Raw genomic sequence first — 23,312 nt, 5'->3', positions numbered from 1 at the left:
CACCTTAATTCTAACAGAAAAAACACCGTGACACGTTAGGGCTGGTCTGTGTTCTGAAGAAGACTAAAGATCTTGATAAGGCACTTATACAAGGAAAGGTCTTCCCACCCCTCCCCTGTGCTTTCCCTCAGCCCGTCTTTCCCGGATTCCTTAGTTGTGTCTGTGTGTTTGAGGAATATTAGCACTGTTAAACACTTCATCAAAACCAAACCAGGAAACCCTGGTGTGTGTGTGTATGTGTGTGTGTGTGTGTGTGTGTGTGTGTGTGTGTGTGTGTGTGTTTGTGTTTGTGTGTTTGTGTGAGTGCGTGTGTTTAGAAGGGAGTTGGATAAGGTGAATATTGCTTGAATGTTGGACTGAACTTTAGAGCTTTCTGCAAAGAAGGTGTGTGTGTGTATGTGTGTATAAAAGTTATACACAGAGGATATGTTTATATGTGAGTGTGTGAATATATTTGTATGTTTGTGTGTGAGTCAGAAACAAATTTTATGTGTACTTATGTGTATGGCAGCAAGCTTTGGTGTGTGTGTGTGTGTGTGTGTGTTTATGTTTATAAATCTGTTTATGCCTCATTAAATATGCATTACCTGCCTCATTACAGCTGGAGCCCCACTGCAGCTAATGGAAACAGCTCCCCTAGCTCTCTTGCAAGGTGTGTGTGTGTGTGTGTGTGTGTGTGTGTGTGTGTGTGTGTGTGTGTGTGTGTGTGTGTTTGTATACACGTTTGTGCTTATGTTTGTGTGTGTGCATGCAAGTCTGTGAGCGTGTGTCCGTTTACTATTTATGAGTTTCTCCACATAGTATTCATTAGCCAAGAGTTCTTTTGAATGCAACTGTATACACACACACACACACACACACACACACACACACACACACACACACACACACACACACACACACACACACACACACACACACACACATATATATATATATAGTAGGGCTGCACATTTAATCGAAATATAGGGCGGAAAGCACATTATATTTTTTTAAAGGCTTATTGTGTGTTAAGATACTATTTTACATTAAACATGGTGCTGCAGAGATGTCCTGCCCACACATGATAATATTATATCGACTGAAGAAAGTATCCTTGTGCGATAGAGGTCCTGAGATCCTGCAACTGAATGAATGAATGAAAACACAGTGTTTTAAAATGTGTTAGTCTAATTTAACATCATTTGCCTTGCCAAAGCTGATTTGATTTCCAGTGTTCCTGTTCTATCCTGTGCTTGCTAATTTTCTCTATGCATTATCACCTGTAGATCAATGGAAAATGTTTGTTGTTCATCAGAACAAATACAATCAGACCCCTGGTGAAAAACTAGCACCAAAAACTCCACATGGTGACTAATTTCACTCCCACCACCAGTCTTTTATACTGACTGATCTTATAATGGAGCTATTCCTAATATTTTGCCTCTATAATTCATAGAAATGTGATGGACAATGTTAGACACACCTGTCGGTAAAACCCAATATAGTTCAACAGCACCACAAACTACAGCCTTCAAGAGGACTGTTAAAATAAATCAAACCCTCTCAAACTGATCCAATAAAAAAACTGAACTTTATGATCCTCATGAAGGGGGACAGATTTATTGAAGGGCTGTTGAATTAAACTCAAGTGGAAACCTGTCAGTGGTTTCAATGCTTTGGCTGATCAGTTCCACTATACTGTAGAGGAGCGCTAACATTTGTACACGCTTTGTAAGATAATGATGGTTAAGGTTCAATTCAATATCATTAACAGCTCTGTCTGAATCTCTCTCTCTCTCTCTCTCTCTCTCTCTCTCTCTCTCTCTCTCTCTCTCTCTCTCTCTCCTTCTTTGGAATGATCTACCCTCATCTGTTCTCCTAAAAGAAGAAACCAAGATGGAACACTGCTGTCAACCAATGAGGAAGCTGCATTCCAATGGACAGGAAGTCAAACTCAGGGTCAAACCCAATATGGTTATAATTACCACCACATTGACCAAAGAACTGAAAACCAGAGAGCCTATGTGGACACAAAACCCCCCAGCCAGCAGAATACTACAGACGTCTATGCTGAGTTTACAACAAACGCCACACCTCCACAGTATGGAGCTGAGCAGGCTGCCAGCTACTATGAACCCGGTCATGGTGGATACAGCTGGGATGGTCCAGGTACCACATTCCAATACATAGACAACAGCCAATATGGAGGAGATTCCAATTCTGAACTCCAGTGCTCTCCACACCAAGTGGAAGGCCAGAGCCAGTATGAGACACATCAGGTTCATTACCAGTCTGACGGAGAGCTGCTGCACCAGTCTGATATCCACGCTGAGAGAGAAGATCATGCACGGTATGTGCCGGATGGATACGTCCACTTTCTCCTCTCAAGGTGAGCTTTGACTCATAGACTATGTGTAAGTTTAACAGTTGAAACACTATCTCAGTGCTGCAGCTGAGCAGCAAGAAGTCTAGACTAGTCAAGACTATTAAAGTCATTTCCTTTCATTGGTCTGTGAAAGGCTGAAACATGGCATGAGTGTCAAAGAGGGAGAATAGATCTCCCTGAGTCTACCAGCTGCACTACCATCTTTCACCACAGAGAGGCAGCACAGAATAATTACCTGGTCACTGATGTTGTACAGCTGTTTGTTTGTTTTTAAATCATAATTATCTTTTCTTCAAGATAGGGGAAAATCAGCATTGTTTTACATTTGATTTTGCAAAGGTATGCGCTCTCCCACCCCCCCGAGTTGATTTTTTTGTTTTAATTTTCACAACACGTGACCCAATGACTCTAAATGAATATCAGATATGATTACTGCACTGTACAAATCGGACATGATTTTACTATTTGCCAAGGGACCCATTCAATTACGTGATGAATCTGAAGCTGGGAAGGAAATACGGCTTCTTTTTGCATGACTCAGAAAAACACCTGAGATTTAATGCGAGGTGGATGAAGCAACTGTGATATCACCCAATGATTTCTGGACTTTTATTGTTGTGAATCTTTTGTTTTGGTTTGTTGCCATCTCTGTTTGGTATAGACAGCTGGTACACCCACCTGCCAATCAAACAGGCTACGCCTGTATTCATGCATGCAGCCCTTACAATTACCTTGAAAGAGGATATAAACAAAATAACGTACAATTTTTGTAATATTTTTGGAAATAATTTCAGACTTTTGTAAATATGGATTTTCTCTAATTTGGTATAATTTCATATTTTTATTTACATTTTCAGTAGTTTCTCAGGAAACATTACACAGACTTTGATGAAAACTCAGTCTTCACTGATTATTTATTTACTTGTAAGACTGGGAGAGTGGCCTTGGTGAATGTCAGTAATTGCCCAGCCTTGGCTCAAAGAATGAGTCTTTAAATAGAACAGTAGGATGCTGAAAGATGACAAACAGTTTAGTAGCTGCAGTCACTCTGGCCTCTGTGTAATATCTACTTATGGGAATCAGCGTCACACTTATCTCTAATAGAAACTGCCACAAGGATGAGCGGTTAAGGAAAGCCACACAACAGGTTCAAAGAGGAAGTTAGCACTGATAAGGCGTGCATGTTCCTGGAACATTCAGCCCATCGCTTTACACAGCACACTTTCTAGCTTTCCAGTGGCAACTCAGCATCATTGCACTTTTTCTTCGGTCACAGAACTTCAGTTTGGCTACTTTTGGACAACAATGAGATGATGAAATGCCACAACAAAGAAAGAATAATGCCTTTCATGAATGTTTAGATGACAACAGGTTAGTTTCTGCTGAAGCACTGGTGACTGACTGCATAAAACAAATGCACTGACTCATGAGTGTGCGGCTGCCTTGTATCATTTCATCTGCTGGCATGACAGTAGTGTAGCTGTGTGCTTGAGTCACCTTTTAAAAATGTAACATCACAAACTGTAACACATTTCCTGTTTAGGTGCTTGGAATAATCCAAGTTCATTGTAATGGGAATACTCCTCTATTAGCATAATTTGTCTTATAAAAATGCATTACTAAAGCAGTATGATAGTAAATAAGGCAGAATGACAGCATTAAGTACCATCATCTAATTAATTGAATGAACTCCTCTGAGAGTCATCGTTCACGTCATAAAGTATGAAATGACAGTGTAGGTAAAACACTTTTGGTTGTCATTAAGAGGTTAAGTGGTAGTTAAGTGATAAAGGATAGTTTACTCGTCTTGAGTAAGTCACCTCTGTGATCATCAGAGAGGCTCACAGAAAGTCTGAATCAAGAAATTGTTGAATTCCATTTTGGTGAACCAAGAAACTGGTGTTTGGAACTGTGACCTTCAGTCAGCATATGACAGCAGATTTGAACCTTTTTTTTCTTTTTTCTTTATGAGGCTCACCCAGTAGAGTGGAGTATATCTTTGACCCATTTGAGACAAATGAATAATAATTCCTCCTCTTCCTCCATGCGTCTACCTGCTGCCCTCTCATAATAGTGTCTGCTTAGCAAATACTTTAACAGAATTATTTGATATGAGAAAAAAACGCAGTCCCAAGTCCAAACTATAAATGTATTCCATTTTTATTGGCTTTATCTCAAAAAACACATGGTAGCACAATTAAGTATTTTGATATTTAGTAAACACAATTTCAGTTTTTCTTTCAAAATGTTTTCCTGTCACCACTTGTGATTATTTATTTGCGCTTCCAATGTCACTTGAGTTCAATACTTGCCCATAGCTCACTGAACTCTTTCACTGAGTCTAAGTCTATTAATAATGTGACTATGTGCAGATTGTGTGTGTGTGTGTGTGTGTGTGTGTGTGTGTGTGTTTGCAGCCTAATTGCTGCTCATTAACAGTTGCATCATGGTACTTATTTTGTCCCACATTGTAATTCTGATGGCCCCTCTTCGCGATTCACAAACCTCTCCCCTGTCTTTCTTGTAGTGTGTGTGTGTGTGTGTGTGTGTGTGTGTGTGTGTGTGTGTGTGTGTGCTTGTATGTGTGTTGTGTGTACACCACTAATGAAAGTCATGTGACTTGATTGTATCCAGAGTAGCTCAGTCACAAATCAGCAAGAAGGGAAGGTAGGTGCCCTTATAGTGAGATTTTACTAGAAACTCTCTGTGTTTCTGTGTTTCTCTGTGTCTCTGATCATGTGTTAGTTTCTCTGTTCTCCTCCTCTCTATTGTTAGCGGGCGTTATGCTAATCTGTTAGAAGGGCTGTGGTTGGGGGGAGGTGGCGACACTGCTCAGTATTGTTTCCTCAGCCTACACGTGCAGCCGGGAAAGAGGCATAGAGTTGCTTTGTTGTTTCTGTACGTTTCATGTCCACAGTCAGAAAATAATTTTTTTCTCATTCAGTGGCATGGGAAAAGTTTGATTATTATTCCTTGTAGATGATTGTCTTTGGCTTGTTTGGCCCAGTTCTATGTGTGGCTGTGCCTCTTTTGCTAGTGCTGATGGCAATAATCATTTATGTTGTGCATCATTATGGTCTCTCTCAACCTCTAAACAGGCACGCCCAACAAGACGACTGTGCAACAGGGATGATAATGAAGATGGCCTCCTCTGAGGAAGTTGAGGATTTGGAAAACAGGGAAGGTAAATAAACAGCATGACAGGTTTTGATTTATGTATTTAATTTTATGGATTTTTGTTGAATGTTTGGCTTGTTTATACATACAATTACATAGATGTAGCCACTTATCGATTAATTTGATGGATTTTTAATTTAAGAAAATGATATCCCCTTTTTTGTTTTTTAACATTATTTACCTCTGTTCACTGTCATCAAAGTCATGATGCTCTTGTATCCAGACGGCTCAGGCGGCCAACAAATTTTGAGTATCCACAACAATAACAGCTTTCTCTAGACTGAGTCTTCATCCTGTTTTCTAGACACACCTTCCTCTGCTGATCTATCAGGCGCATCTAACCAGAGGAGGAAGTTAGCAGCTCCACCAATGAACGTTTCACTGGATCGCAGTGAAGGCTCTCTCCTCTCAGAGGATGCCTTGGATACAGAAGATGAGGCTTTGGATACAGGGGATGACCTGGATGTCAACATAGATGAGCTGGACACATCTGATGAGGCAGACTCAGTGGATTCCAACAGACAGAGTGAGAGACACACAAGTCTGCCACACAAAAACAGAAAAAAAAATGCCATTAATTATTCATATCTGCTGTCTGTCTGTCTGTGCTGCCTCAAACAGGAGACTTAGAGGAGGTTGGTGCTGGAGCAGCACCGGGTGATGCTGCAGCCGAGGACAGGAGCGACAGCAGGCTGTGGAGGAGTGTGGTGATAGGGGAGCAGGAGCATCGTATTGATATGAAATGCATCGACCCTTATAAAAGAGTTATCTCTCATGGAGGTACACACACACACACACACACACACAGCAGGTGGAAGTTAAGATGTGAAAGTTACATTGCTGTGACACTGATGCAGTTCAGCATTGGGGTAGTGAAGTAATTCCCCATGAGTTTATGAAAAAACATGTTTTTCTTAAAGCTGGTTTAGTATCATACATACTTCAGCAGATACCATCACTTCACAAACTGCTTGGTCATGGTTAGTCAGCCTCAGATGGTTATGACACCATAGCTTATAATCATATCCTCTATTGAATATGATTGGAATTTGGTTTTGGGGTGATGATGCCTGCTTAGTTTCTGTGTGAGACATGGAATCAGCCTAAAGACACCTCCTGAACTCTTGCTCATTGGTCAAACTCTGTAACTGCTGTTGCCTTAATTTCTATATGTGGAGAAACATGAGAGTGTCTCCTGAATTTAGCAATATAAGGTATTTGTTTGTGGTGTCAAACTGTGGGAAATACAGCAAGTGTAAAAAGTCTTCTTTTTAATTTCCCCTCCTAAGAAGACACAGAGGGTTCCTTCGTGGGGGTAAATCAGTCTATCAAATAGATAGTTGGTGAATTTAAGCTGAAATGTTTGAGAACACTGCTGCATTGAGGGCCTCTTTATTATTTATTTCTTCTTCTTTTTTTTAGGCTACTATGCAGAACAGAATGCCATCATTGTGTTTGCAGCGTGCTTTCTACCAGACAGTGACTGTGACAATTACAATTATGTAATGGAAAACCTTTTTCTGTAAGTACAGCTCCCCTGCGTTGCTTAAATTTGTGGACATACTCATATAATGTGTAATATAATATATAATTCATGATAAATATTGCTATTGTTTTGCTGTTCTGAAACTAGAAAGAAATTCCCTGACTGTTAAATACTAAATACAACTGGTATATTATTTTACACCTCACTTCACTTGATAGCATTTCCTTCTCTTTTGTTTCTCATGTAAGTCTTGTCTTTGTGTATGTGCAGATACGTAATAAGTACCTTGGAACTCATGGTCGCAGAAGACTATATGATTGTGTACCTGAATGGGGCCACACCTCGCAGAAGAATGCCTGGATTTACCTGGATGAAAAAGTGCTACCAAATGATTGACAGAAGGTAATATTTACAGGGGCAAGTGTCTGTGAGGTGTTCACTTCTGTATATACCTCTTAAATGCTCAACAATGCTGCATATGATAACTGATGTCTGGAGTCTTTTCTGTATTTAGAAAAACTAAAACAAAAGCAGTCTCATAGAGGACATCACACATTCTCAAAAATAATCATATAGGCAAGTGGACTCACCTCTTGTAAGTGAAGATGATATATATAGATGGATAGATAGATAGATATGTATAGATATAGATATATTTGCCTTTTTAAAATACATAAATTCAATTATTTACACTATTGCAAGAGGTAAATTCAGATTGACACAAATAGCCGAGTACTTCAAAAGTGGGACTTGCATCGTGAGATTGTTGGCAGAAAGTAGGGTACCAGCAATAGACAATCTTTTTTTTGTTCCATTGTGGGCTCTTTCTGCATAAATTCCAGACTCATACGGTAAATACAAGCACACTCTTTCCTAATCGGGGGGGGGGGGGGACTTGGGACACAGCTGACCTCAGAATGCCAGTGAGACAATAAAATCACTTGGGCTCAGTCTGCAGTCATCCTCTTTTCAAATAATATCAGACACACTAAACTTTGTCCATCACTTCTGCTTCCTCATGTGTCCCACAGACTGAAGAAAAACCTGAAGATGTTCATCATTGTCCATCCCTCCTGGTTCATACGGACAGTGCTGGGAATCACCAGACCCTTCATAAGGTCATATTGCTGTACTTGTAAATGCATTCATATTTAGGGTACATGGACCTTCAGGGATTACGCTACGCCAATAAATCTGTAATATCCTCTCAAAATCTTCCTTCAAAATGTCCTGCCCCTTCTCTTCCTCTGATTGCTTAAAGGCACCAAGACCTAGCTAATCAGAGGCATAGTATGGCTGGAGGCAGGTCCTCTGGGATGTACGCCCAGTAGGCATATGAGTGTTTCCTCCTCAGTGCTTTGATATGTAACTTGGTCAAATAGATGGTTTAAACTATCTCACACCCACAGGGGTATCAGCTAAACACAGTCCCAATTGTCAAAACAATTTGCTCTGGGGCATCACGGACCACGTCTGAGAGAGCTAGCATTAATGATAGCAGTGCTAGTCCAGCCACTGGAGATGCAGAGAGGGTACACTGCCTGAGAGTGAATATTTCACTATGATTTATCAGAACTCAATCCAAACAAAACCCTTGTAGCCCTACATTATCAGGCAAAACAAGCTCAACAAGCCTGTAAAATCAGTGCAAAGGCAGATGGACCTAATGCAGAGAACAGCAACAGGAGGGAAGCTATTTCAAAATAAAATAGGAAGTGATTCTACAAAGAATCAGAATCAGAATCAACTTTTATTGTCACTGTACTGGGGGGTACAGTGAAAATCGTTAAAAAAGAGTGCTCTCCCAGAGCCACCGTGCACCACAAATTACAGGTACAGGTAAAGAGAGTCCGTGATAATAAGCTAACATGTCCAAAACTGAAAATTGAAAACAAAAACACAGCCAGTCCAAACATGACATAGATCAAGCGAAATCCACTCTCTTGGAAACACATCATTGACCAAAAAAGTCATGATAGGTTTCATTTTCCTTTTTTTTTTCTTACAGCTCAAAGTTCAGCAGTAAGATCAAATATGTGAGCAGTCTGCAGGAGCTTGGAGAAATCATCCCCATGGAGTATGTCCACATTCCACCCAGCATTGTCAAGTGAGTGAGTTTGAATCTTTCAGTCACTCCCACAGAGATAGAATCTCTGTCTGCAGTGTGATAATGTATTGCCGTTCCGTCAGTCTGACTGTTGACAGTAAAAAGTCTGTCCCATCTGGCCTTATCTGTGGTGTCATCACGGTCTATGTTGAGAATTTTACCTGAGGATCCACTTAGTCTTGCGTAACTTCCTCCACTGTTTCTCAGGTATTCTTTTAAAGGCTAGAAACATATGGTTGTGTTAAAAAAAAAAAAAAAAAAAAAAACCCACATACCTCATGTAACCGAGTATCAGCATGTGGCTTACTTTACACCAGCTTTTCCTTTTGAGTGTTTGTACAAGTCTTTATAAGTTCATAGGCGGTGTCAGCTGTAACTACGTCATCGAGCCATCTAATTCTTAGCTGTGAAGACTGCTGCATTAGGCGTACTTATACATCTCTGACTCATCTCTCACCCAAAGGTATGACGAGGAGAGGGCCATACACAAATATGCATGCATGAGGTAAATCAACTAACCTGCCTGTTTTTAACCAGTTGGTTCTACAATTGCCCCTGAAAATCCCTGTGTACTACTTAAATACTCACATCTTTTAAGAGTTTTCCAGGTGTATGCGTCTGCAATGCATTTTCTTATTTCTCAGCCACCTTGTCTTTTACATTTAAATGAAAAATATATTCAGTGTCGGATGGATTTGTTTTTTTAAGGAACCCATGAGTGAAATCCGCCTTCTGAATGACTGCTGTATAATACCATAACAAAAAAGAATAGGCACACTGTGTGTGTGTGTGTGTGTGTGTGTGTGTGTATACTGATTTCTGTGTTAGTGCTTAAGGTTTGTGTTTGAATAACAGTTTATATCTTCCAATGAGATGATAGTGTGCTCCTGAAGCTGAGTAGTAGTCCAACTCAAGAGCATTCACAGAAAACTGCGCTGTTTCTCCTGTCAGCATACAGAAATATGGCAAACAACTTTAGAGTCCCTATAAACTAATAAAGCTGAGGAGGTTAATATTTCTTAGGAATTTATGAAACTTGACCATTTTTGGTCACACTAATGAGTACGGCCCAAATTAAAAATGAAGATACTTAATTAAGCTCACTAAATCTGCCATTTCCAGTGACCTACTTCTCTGGGCTCTCAAAAACGCCCCACTTTCCAAGAGGGATATTCTGAAAGTTCGACAGCCATTCAGTGTCCAATTTCCATGTTGCTCATGAACGCTAAGTTGCCTCTATTAGTGACAGTTTTCCAAAGAGCAGGAACAATATGAGTGTAATTGCTCTATGTATTGTCTCAAAGTAAAGAGAAATCAAATGCAACAAATGTGTTAAGAAAGTACAAAAACTGTATTAAGTTAAACTAAAGAAAGGTTTCATGGCTAAAAGAAACCAACGCTGATTGTTGGTAGGATGGAATGCAAACTGTGAACTGGAAGGCAAAGTCACTGTAATACCAACACCTGTGTATCCTCCCTTCTCTATAATTACATTAGCATTGGAATGTTGGCAATGTAGAAACATCATTCAATTTTACTTGTGTGGCAGTCATTATGTGAATGACCACAGCAGCCTGCACTAGGAAGTAATCTCAGGTACACCCTGGGTTTCAGCAAATCGGCTGGGTTGAGAAACACTGACAGCCACAGTCAGGACAAGCTGTACCACAATGGTGGGTACCAACTTGTTGAGTCAACTCAAAGTATTCCAGCCTGTGTGTGAACACCTTCACATAATAGGGGTGGCAATGGCATAAGAGGACAGATCCCCAAAATGGATGGTGGAGAGCTGCATACTTCACTTAAGAGATACAAACCCTAATCCTTCACAAATATGACGAATGTTAATAATACAGGCTAAAAGAAAAGCATCCACTGATGCCAAAGCCACTAAGGCAAGCTGGTTATTAATAGAAACCTGTGTGAATATGTTAATTAATGGACTGGTAACTTCTCAGTGTCACTGCTCCATCACAGAAGCATGAGCAGATCTGACAATTACCTTCGACTTTTAAAATGAAGTGATACTGGCATGCTCAGTGTGAGTCACGTGTCTTTATGTTCTCAAGGTGGTCTTTGGTGAGTCGAACAATATGACGAACACAACTGAGATCCACTTTAGTTAGTTGTTGTAAAGTGGAGTTTAATGGCTACGTCCAAGGGCCTCTAGTTCAAGTAAGGATAGAGAGGAAATTATATGCGGATGCATTTCATTCTTTGTGAAGGTACCCAAGATGTAGTCTGTTGAACTGGGAAAGCCTGAGCTTGATTGCTCTCCCTGACTATGTATTGTTCCACTGATTGTCAGATGTGAATAATATCCTCCCAGAGAACCGCCATTGTTCCTAGAGGTGCTCAGCAGAAAAGGCCATGAATTCTCCCCTGTAGTGTAGGCCTGTTGACCTCTGTGTTTGCATCTGTATCTGTTTAATGTTAGCTCTTAGCCTGCTCCCGGGCCAGTTAGGCCTTAGTTACCATGGTGATACACTTCACTGAAAAGTGAACCAACTTGTAGGAGAGAAAAGTCCTGGTTAAGTCCAAATTACCTCGCTAACCCTCTAATTACTCGTACTAACTCATAGTAGAGGCCCCAGGTCAGTTATCAGAAAAGTGTAAACAGAAGGTCTGTCAAGATTGCATTCATGTTGTGAAGGCTGGTGGATCCAGGTGGCAGGTAAATGAAGTGTAACTTCAATGATTAATAAGAAAGAATAAATTGAGACTCTAGAAACCAAATAGCTCACTAGAATAGTACAGAAACCGGTGAGCAGAAACCGTGCAGAACAGATGATCCAACACAGATGAAAGGGTTAAGACAAGGGCTAGAAACACAGAAGGGTGAGGGGCGGATGAGACAAAGGTGGCGCACAGTAGGCCCAGCAGGTAATCACAATGGAGGGAAGAAGGAAGAACACAGGTGAAAACAGGGAATAACCAACGCAGTAACACAAAACCCACAATTAAATGAATTTAACATAGTCACGTCCAACACTGAAGACCAGAACAAGAACTGTTCAAACGAGACTGTGACGACGACAAACACAGCAAGGACAGTCCTAGGAATACAGCATGTCATGTTCCTCACTGTTGGGCAGAAACCCTTTTGTCCAAAACTGTTCCCTTTTCAACAAATAAATACTTAAAAATGTGGTTCTATTGTATTAAGTTTTGATTAAAACATGAAGACAGAGGTGGGATGGAGTTACAAGGTTTTGTCACAAGTTCTTGTCAGATGTAAAAGGTCAAAATATGGAGACGTGAGGTTTCTGCCTGTCAGTGACCGTATAATGCGTTGAATTTTTTGCATGACTCAGCTTTTTTTTTCTCCAGGTTTGTAGTGAGGAAAGGGATGTTTGGAGCCCTTAGGTTCACTAAAACGTCCCCAAACATACATATGATGTCATTGCTCACTGAAAGGAACACACCAACTTTATGGGAAATGCACTTACTGTCCATAATTTTCAGTGCCAGACGAGCAGATACACACCCTGCTCTGCTCTCTGTGTGCACTACAGAGCTCCAGGCCCCCACCAGACTGCGGACAGGTGGTTCCCTTAGCTGAAATGAACACTAGCATTAAGGCAAAGTAGAATACTGACCAGCAAGTCAAATACACATTTTGGTAAATATTCTTCGTCTGCATTAATAGAACCGTGTCAGTGCTTAATATTTGCTGTGGAAAAAAAAAAAAAACCCTGAAAATTCAGGGATCTTTTATCAGATACATACCTGGGACTGCTGCGACTGCCTCGGCCTCCCTCCCCATCTTGCTCTATCAGCTTCCAAAGCTTGCAGTTTTTCCCCTGCGAATATTCCGATTCCGTCAGATCGGGATTGGGGTTTGAGATCGTCCTGAGTTGCTCCTCCCCATCCTCTCTTCCAGATTTGTATCAAAATCGCCCTTCGTCAACTAACGTTTTGTTTTATTGACCAAAATTATGCTGCCCAGTCAGTAAAGTCGTTCCAGGTATGCGTCCGATTCTAAAATAACACTATCTCATAATTACATCAGTTTTTCACAATGAATGTAGAGTACAGCCTTAGTTCTATTAATGCAGGCAACAACAACAAAAACCATTTTGTTGTAAAGAGTATTAGATTTGAGATTGTATGCTCTCACCCCCCCACTGCTAGTATTCATAGCAGTCTAAGCAGCAATCAGACATCCAGGGGGGCTCCAGGGCCCCACAGTGCACAAAGAGAAGAGAAGGAAATGTTATCTAACTGCTTATCTGGTCCCCAAGATTATGGTCAATTGACATATTTCTCAAAAAAAATTGGTAAATTATTAGGACTTATGATGATGAGCTACTGTTTAACTGTGCATAGTGGGGTAAAATTCTTTTGACTGTTTGGAAAACAATTGCACCCTATGATTTACCATGCATCTGTATGTACCTCACTATGACTTTACACCCTCCGACTTAAGATGCTTGTATTCCTTCCCCTCCATTCACCCCCCCTCGGGTAGTGTGGGTACAGGCTAATCCCCAACAACTGCATGTGTACTGACAACAAGGTCACGCCCTTTACTTGTTTACCTCACTCACTAACCTCTGCTCTCTGCCCTCCATCCCAATGCTAACCCAGACTGGATACAGAGCTGCAGGACACAGCAGCAAAGTAAGTAGAGAGCGAGCAGTTCTCTGTCAGTGGGACAAAAGGAGCCCAACACTGTTCTGCTGACATATCAGGGAACTGGCACTAACCACAAAAACCTTTTCAGTTCATTTGAAGAAATTTTAGTTTTGAGAGAAGTTGATGGTGAGGCTTTCCGTGATGGAACAATGCTTAAGGGTGGTGATCAGCACCTGCTTTGTCATCTCACTACTGCTTTTATCCCCTCGTATTATTGTCTTCAGTGGCACTGTCATAGCTTTAGATGTACTACATTCATTGTCTCTTTTTCTCTCATACTCAGAGCTGAAAAGAAGGGCAACCCGGCTGTTTGACAAGAGCCCGGCGGCTGCCTTCTCCCTGCTCTGCACTGCGCTCCACAGGAGCGGATATGAATACACGCCAGTCTGTAGCATGATGTGTGCGTCCCAGAGATGTTACACAAGTAGCAATGGCTTAGGAAGAAAGATGCAGTCGTACAAGACATTGCACAATTGGTCTCTCATTGAGGAATGTACTTAACCTGAGGCTGTCTGGATTAACAGAGATACAGACATGGGATTGAAGAGGCATTTTCATGTACTGTTGTACTTAACACAGCGCTTGATTGTGTTCTCCATTTGAGCATTTCACCTATTCAGCACTTGACTGTGGTGATGATTCACTTGAGACGGTTTGGAAGGGTTACTAACTGGTTTTTCTACATTGTTGTGATCTATTAATCTGCTGGGCGTGGCCTAGGTATAACATATTAGTAACAATACATGTGCAAACAGATGTTCAAAGAAAAAAAGCCTAGACTGTAAAGATAAAGGCCTTCTGTTTAGACCCTGATTTTTGGCAAAGTTTATAAAAACAATCACAAACTAAAAATTCAAACACACACTCAAAGAAAAAAATTCCATTTGTATTAGCATGAGAAGCAGAATGGCCAAGCTGGTTTCTTAATACTTTAGAGATACCACATCACTCAACACGCTGCTATCACAGGCAGGTGATGTGGGCCGGATGTAGAAACGCTGTTGAGATACACGCCTCATCATACGTGGCAATAGCTAACATAGCAATTATCAGTAGCTTGAGGAATCCTTTGCATGCTTTCAGTTGGTTGTTCAATTTGTTATGCTTTGTTTCGTGTGTGTGTGTGTGTGTGTGTGCGGGGGGGTGTGAGAGAGAAAACTATGTTCACCAATTCACTGGTTTAACAAGTAAGACATGGAGACCGTTAAATGTTCAGTTTGTGTCTGTTTTTATTTATCAGGATTTTTGTAAACATTCATTTGTGGCTTGCAAGAAATTCATTGGTTGTACAAAAAAATAAATATAAAATATGTAAAATATTTCAATGTGTTAAGGTAAGGTTATTTTCTCAAGTACACACCACCCACTTTCGTCCAACTTATGGAATGCCTTTAAGAACCTGTGTTAAAATCCCCATAAAATCAGATGAATGAAAATTCACTTTCAATCAACAGAAGCTCAGCTTGTAGTCCTATGTTGCAGGTCACTACTAATTTAATGTACATTTTAGTAAACACCTGTTCATTGTGATACCTTTATTGTGTATTTTGCACTTATGCACATCCAAAGTAAGAATTTTGTCTTAGATCATGTGACTAAAAAGCTGCTATGACATTAGTAGATAGGCCACTGTTATCAGAAGGAATAGAATTATTGTCAGTAGCTAAATAATCTAATTTGTTTACTGTTGTTCAAATACAACCACTGAAGAAGCCTTCCAGGTGGGAGGTAAATGTTCAGTTACCTTCATGTAGTATTCAGACATTCTATACCCTGGACTGACCAGAGAAATTTCACTTTTTGAATGTAATTTTAATATTATCTTCTAGCTCAGCCATAGCCTTTGTTCTCAGGTATTTCTCCAAGCAGTAAATTGCAATAGGATCCTTATCTGCATCAAACTTGTTGGCAAAGAGATGATGTTGCTGAATCAACCAATGGAGGTCTCCAGCACCATATACACAGATGGATCTTACATGGATGCCTTGACATTTGGGGTACACTGCCTGAACTGAACCCAGAGACCCCTCATGCCACTCCCACTTCACTAACCGTGCAATGGCATTGATGTCCGACATGTCATATTTGGTGTGGGGCCATGTAAAGCCAGGAACACCGGGCATTCGCTGAATGGTGGCCCAGAGAAATTCATCAGGGCTGAAGGTATCCTTGGACCATTCAATCAGCGCTTGTATTTCTTTGTCCTCCAATACACTGCGAATGTAGCCTCGGTTAACCACAATGTATGCGTTTCCAGACAGGATAGGCAGGTTGAAAGGGGGTGGTCCCTTCAGTTTTCCTGTGTCCTGAGACATGAAATAGTATGTTAAAATGATGACAGTGAACCTGAACACATTTTTTTTCGCAATGGCAAAGATACTTTTGATCAATAAAATAATAAATAGGGCTGCACGGTGGTGCAGTGGTTAGCACTGTGGCCTCACAGCAAGAAGGTGGGATCTTTCTGTGTGGAGTTTGCATGTTCTCCCTGTTCCTGCGTGGGTTCTCTCTGGTACTCCGGCTTCCTCCCACCGTCCAAAGACATGCAATTTGGGGACTAGGCTGATTGGATTCTCTAAATTGACCGTAGGTATGAATGTGAGTGTGAATGGTTGTTCATCTCTGTATGTTGGCCCTGCGATGGACTGGCGACCAGTCCGGGGTGAACCCCGCCTCTCGCCCGTAGAGGCTGGGATAGGCTCCAGCCCCTCCGCGACCCTTACTAGTAAGGAATAAGCGGAAGATAAGGATGGATGGAAATAATAAATAATTCTGTACCTTGATTTGCCCCTTGACAACACGATGAACCTTTTTCACCCTCCACAACTTGTCCCTTGGCATCCTCTCTGTCTCCATGCTGTTGCCACCCTTAAGTGAACGCAGCGCTCTAACCATCTCCAGGTTAGTTTTGAGAGGGAAATCCTGGCCACAGAGGTTCATAAAGTATTTCCATTGTGTGCTTGAATTATAGAGATCAGCCATACAATTAAGGTCAGCCTGGACACGTGGCCAGGCAGCGTAGACCACATTCTCTGTCTTGTTGGCCATGAAAACATTTGGGAAACAGGAGGTAATGGCTGTAATGGCAGAGATGAACGATGCCTGTGATTTCTGGTCTACGTGTACACAATAAATATTTTGAGGTGCGTAGATGGCTCGTAGCAGGCGTTCAAAGTTCTGCGCCTGTGAATGTAAAAAAGCAAGTCAGTTAGTAAAAAAAATAATAAATGGTTTTTATTGTTAACAGTTGAATAAAAGGGTTTTAATAGAGGGGCGGCACGGTGGTGCAGTGGTCAGCACTGTTGCCTCACAGCAAGAAGGTTTTGGGTTTGAGCCACAGCTGGAGCACGGGATCTTTCTGTGTGGAGTCTGCATGTTCTCCCTGTTCCTGTGTGGGTTCTCTCTGGTACTCCAGCTTCCTCCCACAGTCCAAAGACATCAAGAGGGGACGAGGCTGATTGATACTCTAAATTGACCGTAGGTGTGACTGTGAGTGTGAATGGTTGTCTGTCTCTATGTTTTGGCCCTGGGATCGACTGGCGACCTGTCCAGGGTGAACCCCGCCCCCGCCTGAAGGCTGCTGGGATAGGCTCCAGCCCCCCCACGACCCTTAACAGGATAAGCAGTAAAAAATGGATGAATGGATTTTTTTTAATAGAGTGGTTAAAAGGTATGTCATTAAAATACTAGTGGCTAGAGTGTATATTTTAGTCGCAGCAGGTTCCAACATATCCCTCCCAATTCTTTCCAACGCCACTCCCGTAATTTTGGAAGTCAGTTAAGGAGTGTCATACCTTGTGATGGACAACTATGGAGTAAGCCAGGGGGAAGTCTTCCTCCTCCTGGCTTAATGGGAATGTGAAGTATTTCCTGCTCTTCTTGAATTTCCTGTAAATAGAAAATGCACCAAATCCTTCAAGTCGTTTAAAAAAGAAAGGCTTGAGTTGTAAGTGTTTCAATCCAGTAGAGAACATACTCGCAGTCTTTGGTTGACGTGATGTAATACTCATCAGGGATCTTGATACTCTTTTGGAAAGTCTTGGTGATGGTCATTATTTTGGACTGGTCCACTGCTTCCAGGTCTCCCGCTAGGATTCTTGAACAGTTGCAAAGTTTCTCTGGTCCTCCATCCTCGTCCATGTAATCCATCCAGCTGTATGCGGGGGCGGTCAGCTTCCAGACCACGTTTCGGTAATTGAGTATGGAAAGCATCCATACTGATCCTAATAAAAAGATGAGCTTCACCACCAGAAGCAGACTCCTATACAGCCTTTTCATTTTAGGGGAAGGACCACAATAAGATGCTGTCACAATGTGAAGTCCAGCTGCACTTAGCCTTAATATTTAAAGCATCACTAGTTTCAATCAGTGTTTTAGACCTTTTTATAACACATTATTTTTTCATGCAGTGATTTGATTTACAAATACATTGATTAGGGTGGATTAGATAATATTTTGGATGTAGAAAATGTCCTTTCATCATGGATCCAGGTAGATTAGTCTCTCCATAATCCTGGAAAGCAGATCAGAAAGGTACAATGAGCAAACCCAGTCCTGATAAACGTAGAGGCAAACTCAGAAGAGCATTCATCTTCACATGGATAATTGTGACATGTTAGCATCCACTGCTCCATTTTCATGATACTTCAAGGGTTAGAGAAAGTTTATCAAAAATCAAATCAAAAGGATTGGTTAGTTTAAAAAAACAGGCATATTGCAGTACGCATTCCGGGCCCCAATTTATCATCAAAAATCATAACACAAGATTAAAATCCTTAATCCATATTTTATTTTAATACTTTGAAGTTTTTTACTTGTTTCTCTATTTTTGTTTCATGCTCTAAATTCTTAAAATGTCTCATTCTTAAATAGTAAATATGACTCGTGCAAAGGAGGAATGATGTCTGTATATGCTGAGTTGGTTTTGTAGAGGAGGTCGGGGTTTTTGTGTGTGTGTACGGGGGGGGGGGGGGGGGTCGGGGTCGCTCAAAGCTACAAGACAGCTTTCCACTGAACCCAATCACATGATTATGATCATAACCATGACAACAAAGGTAATAGACCACAAGGAAGTAGAAACTTAAATCTTTAATTTTTCAACTTGAATCTTTAAACTTTATTAAATTTTAATCTTGTACAAAGTGTTCTCTGTGTCATGGTCTGTGTTTCGGTTTCCTGTCTTATGTGGTCGTTGGTGATCTGTCTTCCTGTGCGCACACTTTTGTCTTGGTCTGTCTTTAGTTCCTGTTTTTTTTTAAGTTCAGGTCTTGTCTTCTTGTGTGGTCCCTGCTGTGTCTTGTTTCCTCGTGTATTTACCCTCTGCGTTTCCCACTGTCTCTTGTCGAGTCGTTGTGATCGTCATTGCCAAGGTCACTTATCTGTTCACTGTCTTTGTCGTTGTCACTCTCGTTGCGTTCCCTGCTCCTCCGTGTTTTCCCGTAAGTCCTTGGTTGTATGTTTGGCACTGAACTTCTTTTGCGGGTACTTGGATTCCGAGCGTGTCCAGGATTTAGTCCTAGTTGATGCTTGGTTTTCTTCCGTTGGACTTTGAACTCCATGTGTTTTACTTTGCCTTTTGAAATAAATAAGGCTTTTGTTGCACTCCCCTTGGCTGCTGTCGGCATTTGGGTCCCGTTCCCCCATAAACCCTGACACTTTGGGCCTAAATCAGACAAAGTAAGTATCTGAAAACCCACTCTCAAACTGACTGGAAACCATTAAAGCTTGAACATGGGTGATCTGGTCTGATTCATCAGTGTTCATTACAAGCTTAACAGTTGCATTTTGATATGTTTTATGATTCAAGCACTGAATACAATGAGATTCAACGACCCATTGGTGACGATGTAAAGACGTGGAGGATGTTCTCACTGCCAGGTTTGAGAGGGGAAAGAGAGTTGCCTTAATCGAAAAAAAAACCCCACGGCTGAACGTCAATAATTTTTCTGTTATTGAATGAAAGCTTGTTCAGATGTCACCCTGCCGTAGTCAGGATAAAAGTCTGCTATTTCAGAGTCAAAGATATTTCCGTGAAAGGGAGACTTATGATGACCGAAAGAGAGAATTATTTCTGCTTTCTTTTCACTAAGTTGGGAAAGATTTTGAGAAAAGTCCCTGCCTGTATTTCTCACTGGTGTCATTCCTTTTCAGTGACATGGTTGTCAAATTTAATGTTATGTCTGAGCTGAAGGGAATTATAAATTTAGCAAAGGTGAAAAGGCAGTGAAGCAAATCAACAAAAGAAAAAGATTTGAGGAATCTACAATCAAAACTGGGTGTTGTGTGAGTGGTTTAGCTCGGTAGACTTGTTAATCCGGGAGAGTATCTACCCTGCAAAATACCTTTTCCAGGTATGTAAAACAGTCAACAAAATCTGACATATTCACAACCGTGTTTGGTCAGGGGCCGATCGTCCTGCCGTTTTATTTTTTAATCAATCAAAGAAGCGCATTGGCAGCCATTTAACAATCTGAAGCATTTTAAAATATCAACACAAATGAAATCCCATTCCGTACAGAGTAAATGTTTGTGTTCATGTTAGGTCACACCATATTTGAAACAACAGGTTTCAGTTAAGTGAAACAGCGGATAAGGATTGTGTGAGTGTGCGTGTATGTGTGTTACTTTTTGTTCAAATTGAATTACTTGTTTTTTGTTTTTTTTTTCAAAAATACGCAAGAAGAAATGTTTGACAAAAGCTTTTGTCATTAACTTAGTCATAATAATGATAATAATAATAATAATGATTTAACAGAACTTTGAGGTCACTGAGCATGTATTTCTTTGGATGAAAGTGTAAACCAAACAAATTAATAGTACAAAGACTGCATATATAAAATACTGCTGGCAGTCCTTTTATTCTATGTTTAGGGTTTTAAAAACCTTAACAAACCTGATTAGCTCAAACCTAATCAATATGTGGAATTAAATTGGCTATAAATGGGGTTTGACGACCTGCAACTGCACCAAAAAATACACGGCTGCTGGTCTGATCAACCATCCAAAAGCAGAATGTCTGCACCACAAGGGTTTTCCTCTCTACGTGTAGAAGTTTGAATTTACAGGGCAAAGACAGAAAAGAAAGGATAATTTCCTGTTTCACTTTTTATGCTAACCTAAGCAGCAAAAATGTTTCTTACCTTCAGTTATAATCACAGATTCCAGTCAGCTCTCTCTCTCTCTCTCTGTCTGTCCCTTTCTCCTTCTCTCCTTCTCTCTTTCTCTCTCTCTGCAGGTTTGTATGATTCTAAACTTGTTAGCTCATTTCTGCACTGATGTGAGGTGTATGGGAGGTGCAGTTGCTTAAGAAGTGGAAAATCTTGTCAGAGCTCTTCAACCTGTACACCATAGCAACAGGGCCCTTGTGAGTTATACCACAGAAACAATCAGCTTCAGATCAGTGGATTTGGTTTTCAGTAATGTCTTTGGTGGTTTACATATTGGATTAATGAGGACAAAAGATTGTGTGTGGGCAGGGTTCCCACAATATGATTCCATTTCAGTTAATTTTCTCTGTTGCTTGTCTTTCACTTGCCTCATCTGTTACAATCCACTTCTTTAGCCCCTTTTTCCTGTTAGATGTCAATATTGGATGGATGAAGTGATGCTGGGAAGGCAGAGAAGATTCAAGACAGTACATTTGTGATGTGTACTCAGAGTTTATTCTATCTGATATCACGTTGTCCTGTCTAAGACTGTTGCTCTCTCTAACTAAAAAAAAAAAAAAAAGAAAAAAAAGACTAATTGTTTAAACTTCAGTTGTGTTCATGAGACATTTTATTTTATTTTATTTTTAGAGTTTTAACTTTAAAATGAAAGCCAGGTTGTTTCCCCTGGTGAATCTTGCTGTTTTGGAGGCTGTTTGTGACTGGGTAAATGATTATATTCTTTATTACGCAATGCAAAATTAAATAAAACGATGTAATTAATCAGCTGGTGCATAAATAGTAGTAAACATTACTTCAGCAGCTATATGCACCATTTAGATAGTGTTACAGTAAGCTACAGAATGTGCTGTATGAAATCACATACACAAACTTACTAATTTGAATTTGAATGTGTTTATCTGGACTTCTAATATTGTAACACAATTTCTTGGAGAAAAAAATAGATAACAGGCTGTTTTTGAAGCTTAAATCAAGTTTGAATTCTTATATTTGAACATAATGAACAAAAAGGGCGGCACGGTGGTGCAGTGGTCAGCACTGTCGCCTCACAGCAAGAAGGTTCTGGGTTCGAGACCCGCCCAGGCACAGGATCTCTCTGTGTGGAGTATGCATGTTCTCCCTGTTCCTGTGTGGGTTCTCTCTGGTACTCCAGCTTCCTCCCACAGTCCAAAGACATCAAGAGGGATTGATACTCTAAACTGACTGTGAGTGTGAATTGTTGTCTGTCTATATGTGATGGACTTGTGACCCATCCAGGGTGAACCCTGCCTCTCGTTCAAAGGCTGCTAGGATAGGCTTCACCTCCACCATGACCCTAAACAGGAAGTGATAGAAAATCAATGGATGAGCAAAAAAGCCACTCTACTTTTATATTAAAACTATCTATTAGAAGAACAGCAATGCAGATCTGCCCTTACCATAAATGTTATTTTACATTGAATTTATGTGGTCTGAAAAATCCAATCAGATGTAATCATTTGTTTTACTTGTTAAATGACTTAAAATGTAAATGCCAAATATCAAACCTGAATAATTGCTGACTATTATATAAAATTCAAAAAGAATTCTTAAGCACATGAGATTGTTTTCAATGCTTCTGTTAGTGAAATAACGTATATGGGTATCTTGTTCTTTCTTGTGTGTCCTTAAGATGGTAACATTATTTAGATACATGTAAATATTTTTGAAATATTCGGTCGTGCCAATGTGCATCTTTGCATAGATTTGGATAAATTCATCGCTGAGTATGTGGATCATAGTTAGAAGAATGCTTATGTCGCCCTCTTGTGGTTACTTTTGAAGCAGCAGCTCCAGGACTGTATCAATGACCATCTTCAGTAGTTGTTGCTGACTAGGTAAGTGGATGACTTTAATTAATTTTCCGACAGCCATAACTCGCAAGGGCAAAATATCACTTAAACATTGCATTAAAACATTAAAACAACATTAAAACACTGGTGTGTGATGGTCAATGCATTTCAACAAACTATTTTAACGATTTTGTGTAAAAATGTGTTACATGGGAAATTGGTATGTGGTACCTTCAAATGGGCTCTCAGTGTTAGCCAATGTAATCGGATGTGTAAGTACTAAACTGTCCTATAGTTAAAGTGGTTTATTCTTTTTTGACCTCACAAGTTGAACAGTTCCATAAGAATTCAACTGAAACTAGAAACTGACAAGCTCATCTTAAATTGGGAATAAACTTTAAAATCATATGGAGTTATTGTCGGCCAGACACGCTTAATCCAGCTCACTTTGAAAATTTGTATAAATAGAGTTGAGATATAAATTATTCGAGATTATCCTCTGGTTTTACTGGTTTTACTGAGCGATTTTTTTTCCCCACGATACTTGAAGGCAACACAT

The 23,312-nt window shown here is 40.4% G+C and overlaps 2 protein-coding genes across 10 annotated transcripts in view; one reads left to right on the top strand and one right to left on the bottom strand.

Moving 5' to 3' along the window:
- The window catches only part of LOC147259952 (uncharacterized), a 42,281-nt gene extending 27,177 nt beyond the window's left edge, over positions 1–15,104 (top strand). The window contains exons 10-21 of one of the 9 annotated variants that reach the window (XM_086206222.1): positions 602–652; positions 1,868–2,371; positions 5,467–5,552; positions 5,877–6,071; positions 6,167–6,325; positions 6,968–7,067; positions 7,302–7,433; positions 8,063–8,149; positions 9,040–9,138; positions 9,602–9,643; positions 13,729–13,761; positions 14,060–15,104. In XM_086206222.1, coding sequence (XP_086062348.1) covers positions 602–652; positions 1,868–2,371; positions 5,467–5,552; positions 5,877–6,071; positions 6,167–6,325; positions 6,968–7,067; positions 7,302–7,433; positions 8,063–8,149; positions 9,040–9,138; positions 9,602–9,643; positions 13,729–13,761; positions 14,060–14,090 — 1,519 coding nt within the window. In that variant the 3' untranslated portion in view covers positions 14,091–15,104. Of the gene's footprint in view, positions 1–601; positions 653–1,867; positions 2,372–5,466; positions 5,553–5,849; positions 6,072–6,166; positions 6,326–6,967; positions 7,068–7,301; positions 7,434–8,062; positions 8,150–9,039; positions 9,143–9,601; positions 9,644–13,728; positions 13,762–14,059 lie in introns of those variants that run through there. The other 8 variants (XM_086206221.1, XM_086206220.1, XM_086206226.1 and 5 more) reach the window with 8 other exon arrangements.
- On the bottom strand, positions 14,993–21,069 carry LOC147259951 (beta-1,3-galactosyl-O-glycosyl-glycoprotein beta-1,6-N-acetylglucosaminyltransferase-like). The gene is made up of 5 exons (XM_086206231.1): positions 20,916–21,069; positions 17,753–18,289; positions 17,571–17,664; positions 16,555–16,959; positions 14,993–16,082 (listed from the first exon to the last, which is right to left on the bottom strand). Exons 2-5 carry the CDS (start codon positions 18,052–18,054, stop codon positions 15,570–15,572), a joined length of 1,314 nt encoding a protein of 437 aa, XP_086062357.1. The 5' UTR covers positions 18,055–18,289; positions 20,916–21,069; the 3' UTR covers positions 14,993–15,569.
- Between the last annotated feature and the right edge of the window lie 2,243 nt (positions 21,070–23,312).

Source organism: Aulostomus chinensis, chromosome 6, assembly GCF_037954235.1.
Source record: "Aulostomus chinensis isolate RoL2024-O1b breed Wild chromosome 6, RoL_Achi_v1.0, whole genome shotgun sequence".
Lineage (NCBI taxonomy): Eukaryota > Metazoa > Chordata > Actinopteri > Syngnathiformes > Aulostomidae > Aulostomus > Aulostomus chinensis.
This window is presented reverse-complemented; position numbering and strand designations above follow the sequence as displayed.